Genomic DNA, 8,863 nt, shown 5'->3' with positions numbered 1-8,863 from the left:
TTCAATCGGAGCTCAATTTCATGCTCGTTTGCCCAGTCAAATATCATTTCTACTCGGTAAACAATTATTTTTTATTTGCGATAAAAGTCCAATCTCGGGTTAGCGAAAATGCACCAAAATTTGCAGATAAGTCCTATAATTCATGCTCAAAATTTCAGAACCTTCAGAATAATTTTTCGACCTTTAAAACTAATAATGAACCCTTTAGTTGCCACAATTTGCTGAAATAGTGTCAAAGTATCCAAAAAGTTTAAAAGCTCACCCAAAACTCATTTGGCACTTCCTGAACTCAAACCAAATATGCTACTAGCTTGAAAATGACATTTCGGACTCAATGAAATCATCGGAATTTGAATTCGAGGTCTCCTTGATCCGGTATCCGATAAGGCGTCAAGAAACTAACTTTAGGCTCAAAAACTTGAAACGCACTCGGGGCCTCTAAAAATTCAACCAAGACTCATTCTAGACTTAGAATCACCCCCTGAATCCAACGGTGCCCTCGGAATTCCATTTCGAACACCGAAACCTCGTTTGTTGACCAAAGTCAACTCTTGATCAAAATTTCACAATTTTTTCAACTTAGGACCTCAAATCTTCGTTTTAACTTCAAATTCGACTCTGTAAATTCTCATAGACCCGTTTCCACAATCTAAAACCGCTGGAATCGACGGAAATCCGATTCAAGTCTCGAAACTCCAAATGACTCGAAATAGCACTTTTAACCAAACTTTAACTCTTAAAAACTCAACTTTCCAAAAACTCAACTTTTCATCAATTTTCCTCCAAACCAACTTCGAAATACAGCAATTAGGACTCGGGGCAACTATCGGGAGGGGTAAAACGGTCATTTTATGAAAATTTCCAAAAATGACCTTTAGGGTCATTACATACTCGGACTTGGCCTAATTGGTACATAACTTGTAATTTTTTGCAAATTTTCCAACCTTGTTTAAGTGGAGAAAATTTGTTTGAGCTATTTAGAAAAAGATTTGAGTTGATGTCCATTAAAATTTATCATTGAAGAGTTTTGAAGCTCAAATTTTAATTTGAGCTTTCACAAAATATGAATTATTTTTAGTGAATAATATATCAGAAGAACCAATCATTAGGTAACGATGAAAAGACTTATTTTATGTAACAATCGATTTGGTGTGATCATGTTGTCACCTTAATATTTTTTGCTCATTGTTGACACCTAATTTTGACCCTCCCCGATAATAATTAATCTCGAGCTTCTTAATTTTCAAATGATTTAGAATAATTAATTTTAGAAATTTTGAAAAAAAAAAAATATAATAGAATAATTTGCAAGTTGTTTCAAATAGTTTGTCACTTGTTATAATTTTTAAATAATAATATGTCTTTTATACAATTATGTATATAATTAGTGTATTTCATAAATATTGGAAAATCGTCTCAAAAAGATTTTGTTCAATTAGATATTTGGTTAGTTTGTTTAGTTATCTAATAGTTTACAATTTTGAGTCAATTAGTTAGTTTATAATTAAGTTAATTATTATATGATTATGTGTCTAATTAGTATATTTTACGAATGTTCAAAAATTGTCTCAAAAGGATTTTAGCTTTATTTAAATATTGGGCTATTTAGTCGTTTATAGTGCTAAATTAATTAGTTTATAATTAAGTTGATTATTTTATTTTATTAAGATTAAGAAGCTCGTTAATTAATTAATGTTAATTCACTTTATTTAATTTTAACCGAATTCACTAACTAAATCAATTTGGCTATCCCTTAAGCTTTGGTTGGCTATAGTTGTAATCCAATTGGCCAATTTCTTCAATTCCTCTTAGGCCAATTTTGGGCCTACTTGACCAAGACACTCACCAGCCCAATCACTATAATCCAGTGGCCCAAATTCAATACCCACTAACCCATTCCCATACATTACAACATATAACAATACATACCATTAAAAACATGCACCATCAACGTACAACAACAATACCAATACCAGCCGACCCACTTCGTTTTTCCAGCAGACGCGAAGAATCAGATCAGTCCAAAAATCCCAGCAGCACAGTACCGTTCCAGCAAGCACAACAGCAGCAAAAGCACGCGTTTTTCGTCCTTGGGGGTGCGAGATGAGGCCACGTCGCTGCCCAAGGACATGTCTTCGATCCCAAGCATTGATTTCCCCCTTTCCTCTTTCGAAATAGGGCGAAAATCGCAGGAAAAGAGGTCTGTCCAGAAGGGTGAAAGAAATTGAATTTGAAATCGGCCCCAAATTTTCTCACCCGGATTTCCCCCCAAAAAAATCGTGAACCCTAAACTCTTTCTATATATACTTTACTGTTTTCAGTATAGAGGGGGATTTTTTTTTTTTGGGAGTTGGAAATTTTGAGTTAGAGGAAAATTGGAGAAAGAGTTGGAAATTTTTTAGGAAAAGATACAGAGAGCAATTAAAAAAAAAAAAAAAAAAAACAGGGGTAGTTTGAACATACTCTAAAATAGAGAAATTGACGCACTTAGGATTTTTGTTTCGTTTTCTTTGCGGTGTCATCCATCGCTCTTCCACAAGTTCCCTTGAACTCGAGAGAACCGCTTGGATTTCTGCCCAGGTTCTCTGTTCGTAGCTTGTATTCAAGGTCATCCTTTGGTGGTGTAAACTTGTTGCTTCCCTGCTCGTCTTGTCTCGTTCGCTGCCTTAAAAGAGGTAATAATCCCCTTTCTTAACCTTGTCTGTTTAACTTCAAACCATGCTTTCTTTTGTTTGTTGGTTTGTATGCTTTTAGTCGAGTTGGAATTCTACTTGTTGTTTGCTCGCTGAAAACGTGGATATGCATATTTAGTATTTTGTCCCCTCTCTTTGGTTGTTTCTTTAAATGTTAAAACATTTCAGCCTATTTATTTCATCATCTTGTGTTGCCTCTTGTCATATTGCTCTCTTAGATTAGCTCTGAAAACGTTTGCTTCTTAACCTTCATGCTTAATCCATCTCGAAATAACATCCTCTATTCGGTCATTTGTATTCTTGTTTCGATGATAGTTTGGTGTCTTGGTGAATGTTGAAGCATGTTTATTCCCTCCATCTTTTCTTAGGAAGTTGTGAGTGTAAAAATCACGTCCCCACTTATGCTCATAATTATGTTTTTTTTCTTTTTACTTCGTTAGTATTAAGTGTCAGTTCTTTTCTTTCTTTTTTTTAATTTTATTTCATCGTGTAGAATGCTTAAGCTTTTTTTTTAATATTGTATGATTCTATTGCTATTTTTTCTCTTGATGACTGTTGGGTCACTGTTGGGTATGATGTATTTGTCCTTTCGGTCTCTTAATGTTGCTCAATGTGCGAATTTTTGCATCATGTTTACTATTTTATTTTATTTTTGGTTATAGATGGTCCTCTTAGTTATTTCGAATTTGATTGTTACGACTTCATTCATGTCATGGAATACACTGTTTTGGTGTAAAGTACCTCACACTATGAAGCTGAATCTTTGTTCCATGTTCTAGCTAGTAGCTTTCCGGTGTTGACGTATTACTTTTTTTACGTTCAAAAAAATAATAATAAGAGATTCGGTCTTTAAATGCGCAGAGTTCATTATTATTGTTTAAATTTGCTCCATTTGTTTGGACTCCAGAAAGGGTGGTTTTCTAAATGTTGGCAGGTGTATTAAAGTCTCTGGTTGTCTAATTTGCTCGTAATTACGTCCCTTCGATATGACATTTATGTCATTCTTAAGATAGTAGTTTTGACCACCATATTTAATTGAATATTGATTCATTTGAGATCACTGTATTATTATAAACAAATTCATGGCCCATGTTACTCTTTTTAGTGTAAACGTTATCTGCCATGTAATTGGTGCGGGAACTTGCCCTAATTTCATTTGTTCGAATTACTTGATAGTTGTGATTTAAATTAGTTTCTCTTTTTTAGTCATTTATTAACCCCCCTTTCTCTTTCTTTGTTTGTTGCATGTGAAATCTATCCGGGTCCTCATGGGTTCTATCCTTGCATTTCCCTTTTGGGCCATAGAGGCCCAAATTTTATTATTCGAGTTAGCCGGCCATTTAAATCGAAGAATAGGTCCTTCAAAATTTGACGAACAGGGATTAAAGCCAATACATATTTCTATACACTAGGTGTATACGAAAAAATGAAAAGGAGGCTTAAAAGACCCATCTATTATTTTGCAAATTGTATTTTGTTATTATTGGGCCTAAGCCCACTTATTATTATCTTGTTAGAATTTAGGACAGGTGGAAGATGGGTCTAAGGCCCAAAGAAGTAATTTTCAAAATTTAGTGTAGGACAGGTACAAAGGTGGCAAAAATCGGGCCAAAAGGTCCAAAATGAAACTAGGCCCAAGCGCTGGCCCAGGCGAACAAAAAACCAGACTTGGGCCCAAATTTCCCTCTTTTACTTTATTATTGTTTATCTGTCAATATTTGTTACTAAGTCTTAAGGTTTTAAAACTCAAATCCCCAAAAGATACCCATTTTGACATTATAACTTAACTAAATCAATCACTTTTAACGAGGCCTAAAAATTTAATTTTGTAAGATAGTTCACTTAGATAATATTCAAATATTTCCCCTTTTCCCCTTTAAAATAGTTCTAACTATAAAACAACTCAAATTTTGCAATTTAAATTAAGTTAAATTATTTTAGCCAAATAATTAATTGTCGGATAACCGCATTAGCGGATATTCTAGGTGCTTTAAAAACCTTCCTAGAATATTAATAGGAACCTCGAACCCCCTTAAAAGTTTTCAATAGATTTACTGTTTTAGTCTTTTGAAAACAACAGTTTTCTTGATTTTTTTTCTTAAAAATTAAGTGGCGACTCTAAACCAGTCAAAAATAAGTTTTCCTAACAGAACACTCATGTTATCTTATTATTCAATAATTCTATTTTATTCTTTACCTTACTTTTTTATAGTAGCTATACCCCGTACCCTACTTTTCTTTTTGTAGTTTTATCATACAAATTATGAATATATGACATTATGTAACGATGGAGAATATTAAACAATAACCATCTAACTCCTTACCTATCATGATCTCTTATGCACGTCTTCATCATGATGATTTAAACAAGTATTAGGATGAGGACATGTACACCCATATAAAAAAAAAACATTATAAAGGACAAATATAATCAACTAATTAATTAACAAACATTGATTAAGTCAATGAATCTTGTCATTAACTACTTCCCAAATTGATTAAAATTCCTCAAAAAATAAAAAAAAAAACAACTTGATCTACAAATTTGCCCCAACTGCCGGCTTTGAATCATTTTATAACTTTGAAATATTCTTAACTTTTTTTTGGTTCCTCCCTTTTCCCTTATTATTCTACTTCCTCAACTTAAAAAACCACACTTCAATTTTTTTTTCTATAGATATATTCAAGTCAAATTTATATGTTTTAGCCACCAAAATTCCTATCTTGTAATACAAAGACATCATGTCATCTGAAATTATTGAAATTACTGAAGAAGAAGATGTAGATTCTTTATGGAAAATGGATAAAGAAGTTCAAAGATATAACATTAAAAGAATCATTGAGTACCAAAAATCTCTAATATTTTCTTCTTCAACTAGTACTTCTTCATCATCAATTTCTACTTCCTCTACTCCAAGTTCAAGTAATTCATCTAATTCATTCTCCAAGAAAAGTAATTTATTAAATTTGATGAAAGAAGGGAGCACATCATTAAGGAGATTATTTGACATGGAGCATACTAGTTTATCATCACATTTTCAAGATTATAGTGGATCACCTATTATTAAACCACATCTTTTGTGGGGTAGTGATTCTGATCATGATCATGATCCTTGGAGTTCCATACAAAATCATCAACAACAACAAAAAGATGCAAAAGGGAGTTTCACAAAACAAGATTTTGTTGACATCAAGAAAAAGCAAAGATTTGGTAAGCATAAATTGAAAAGAAAAAAGTCATTTAGAAAGTTGCCTAGGTTTAGATTTAATTTATGGAGATGGGGTGGATTTAGATTAAGAAGATTGAGGTTTCTTTTTTGTGGTCGTGTTAAATGTTGACAATTTTATTTTTGTATAGATAGAGATATAGATGATAAACAATTTTTACTAGACACAAATTTGATTGTTCATCCATCCTTTATGTTATATTACCAATAAATTAACTGATTGTACTTTTGAAATTATATACTCAAATTGTAATAGTTATTGAANCAACTATTATGACGACCTATTACACACCTTTACTACTTAAAAGTGAATTTATTTACCCCCTAAAATTGACGTGTCAAAAAAATAAAAAATAAATAAAAAACTGGCGCGTCAGAAAAAATTAAAGTTAAAAAAAGAATTTAAAAAATCAAAATCTTCTTTTCCCCTTCCATTACCCTTTAGAAAAAGAATTAAAAAGTCAAAATCTTCCATCCCCACCCATTACCCTCTTCTTCTTCATTCTTTAATTTTCATCACAACTTTTTATTTTTCATCACAACCTTAAAGATTCACAATGACGTGAGTGTAGTAGTGGTGTTGTTGGTTGTCCAAATTATTTGTTGGTTTTTCAGATCTGAAAGTATGGAGCTCTTTGGAACTTCATCGGAGCCATGGCTGAAGCTTTGAGCTTGCCGACGCACCTTTAAAACAAATCAAAAGAATAAAATCGCAAAGGGATAAGGTAAGGGGGTTTGGTTTGGTATTTGTTGGTGATTGATTTGGATTTTGAGTGGTTGTTTTCTGGTGGTTGTTGGCTGATGGTTCGTCAAAAAAGAAGAACAAATGGCGTCGTGGAGGTGGACTTATGGTGGTGATGGGTTGGTTGTTCTTCGCCGGAGAAGACAAAGAAAATTCTTGTATAAATTCAAATGAATGATTTCTCCGATGAGATTAGAGAAAGTGGGTGGGATTATAAAAAAGATACAACTATTAGAGAATTTTAATAATTAATTAGAGATTAATTAGTGTAAAATAGAGTTAACAAAAAGAAAGTTAATTAATAAAGAAAAGAAAACAAAAAGAATAGAAAAAAATATAAAATTTGACGTGACACTGACATGGCGATGACGTGGCAGCGAGTGTAATACACTACATGCTGTGAGAGTGGTGTTACACATCTCAGGGAGTAAATAAATTCACTTTTAAGTAGTAAAGGTGTGTAATAGGTCGTCATAATAGTTGAAGTGTGTAACTGACTTTTCGGTATAAGTTGAAGGGGGAATTTATGCCTTTTCCCCAAATTTGATTGTTCATCCATCCTTTATGTTATATTACCAATAAATTAACTCATTGTACTTTTGAAATTATATACTCAAATTGTAATAGTTATTGAAAGCTTAGTAATTTTTTTATTTATATATCATCATTCATGTTTCTTGTAAAAACTATTGGATTCAGTTGAACATGTTTAATCATGACATCTGCCTTCAATCTTTACGAAAGAAAGCGAAATAATGAAAAAACAATCTCTAAATTTGACAAGAAAGAAGAAAACAAAGAAAGTGAATGAGAAAAACATCAAGACTTGTTGTAGTTTGACCTTGTATTAAAAAGTTAAATTAGGTGCATTCATTCCCTCAATATTAACTTATCTTGGAAATCAAGTGATTAACAATTTAATTAAATGTCATTACATACCACACAATGAGTAGATATCAATCTATCTATGATGCTTCCTTGTTCAATTTTCATACTTTTACTTTGTCTATTCCACAAGTGAATACCATAAGTCTTCTCATTTAGCTCAAGCACTTTAGCCTCTATCCATCTTGAATCATTTTTAGCATTAAAAAATCCTTTAATTCTAACCCAATTCATTGGATAAAAAGCTCTTGGTGGCAAGACACTAAAGTTGTAATCTTTTACCTTCTCTACAACTCTTGAAACCAAGTATGGTCCATTATATCCCCATCTATTTCCATCAAAACTCAAAGCAAATTCCTCCATGAATTTGTAAACAAGTGGATGACTTTTATCAAAAATCAATACTGCATTATTCAATCTTGTCCAATTCCCATTTCTATCCACACTTTGTGCACCAATTGAGTTCCTCAATCTTGAAAAATCCTTCAAGATAATGAAATCCGTGTCTATATAAACGCCGCCATACTTGTACAACACGGCTAGTCTAATCAAATTAGACAAATTTTGTGCCAATGGAATTTTACCAGGGTCCTTTTTCCCATTCTTGAGATCAATAAACCAAGATTTAGATGGAGTATTTTCAAACAAAAAATACAAATCAGGAGTGACAAGAAGAATTCTATAGCCCAACTCAACTAAAGGTTTAAATATCATAGTTCCACTTGGTGAGTCTAAAGTATGTGACAAAATTATCAAACACCCTTTAGGATGTGCTTTGAATAGACTCTCTAAGGTAAAAAATTCTCTTTTACCAAATGATTTTGTAGGGGAAATCCATGTCATGAAGAATTGGACACTACAATAATGACTTGTAAAAAATTCATTCATTCTACCATTGAATTTTCTTGAGATATTTGTGGACTTTAATATCTCAAAATATGGCAAGTTTTTCTTGAACCAAGAAATTCTTTCTTCTTGTGAGAGATTATAAGGAGGCACCAAATGTGCATAATCTTCTTCTTCTTCCTTCAAATAAACTTCATTATTAGTCTCTTCCTTCGTCGAAAACAACGGTCGATTAGCTAAAGGTGGTTTCAATGGTTGCAAGGAATTGATATTGATTTGAAAGACAATTGATTTGGATGAAATATTAGCTATGAGAGAATCATAGAGGATTATAAGGGAAATGATCAAAGCAAAATAGAAAAAAGAGAAAAGTTGAAACTTTGTATAGTAATTAAACATCTTTAACATTAAAAATAACACTTATTCTTAGTGTATCATAGAAAGTTACGGAAAAATTTTCATTGTGAAAG

At 32.2% G+C, this 8,863-nt stretch overlaps 1 protein-coding gene across 1 annotated transcript; it reads right to left on the bottom strand.

Moving 5' to 3' along the window:
- Positions 1-7,583: 7,583 nt before the first annotated feature.
- Positions 7,584-8,792, bottom strand: LOC125871622 (uncharacterized). Its single transcript, XM_049552253.1, has one exon. It carries the CDS (start codon positions 8,790-8,792, stop codon positions 7,584-7,586), a length of 1,209 nt encoding a protein of 402 aa, XP_049408210.1.
- Positions 8,793-8,863: the final 71 nt, after the last annotated feature.

The sequence above is a fragment of the Solanum stenotomum genome, chromosome 7 (assembly GCF_019186545.1).
Source record: "Solanum stenotomum isolate F172 chromosome 7, ASM1918654v1, whole genome shotgun sequence".
Taxonomy (NCBI): domain Eukaryota; kingdom Viridiplantae; phylum Streptophyta; class Magnoliopsida; order Solanales; family Solanaceae; genus Solanum; species Solanum stenotomum.
Note: the sequence above shows the minus strand (reverse complement) of the source record. Positions and strands in the feature narration are given on the sequence as shown.

Excerpts from the sequence above, each read along its gene's own strand:
- LOC125871622 (XM_049552253.1), bottom strand. The coding sequence starts at position 8,792 with ATGTTTAATTACTATACAAAGTTTCAACTTTTCTCTTTTTTCTATTTT.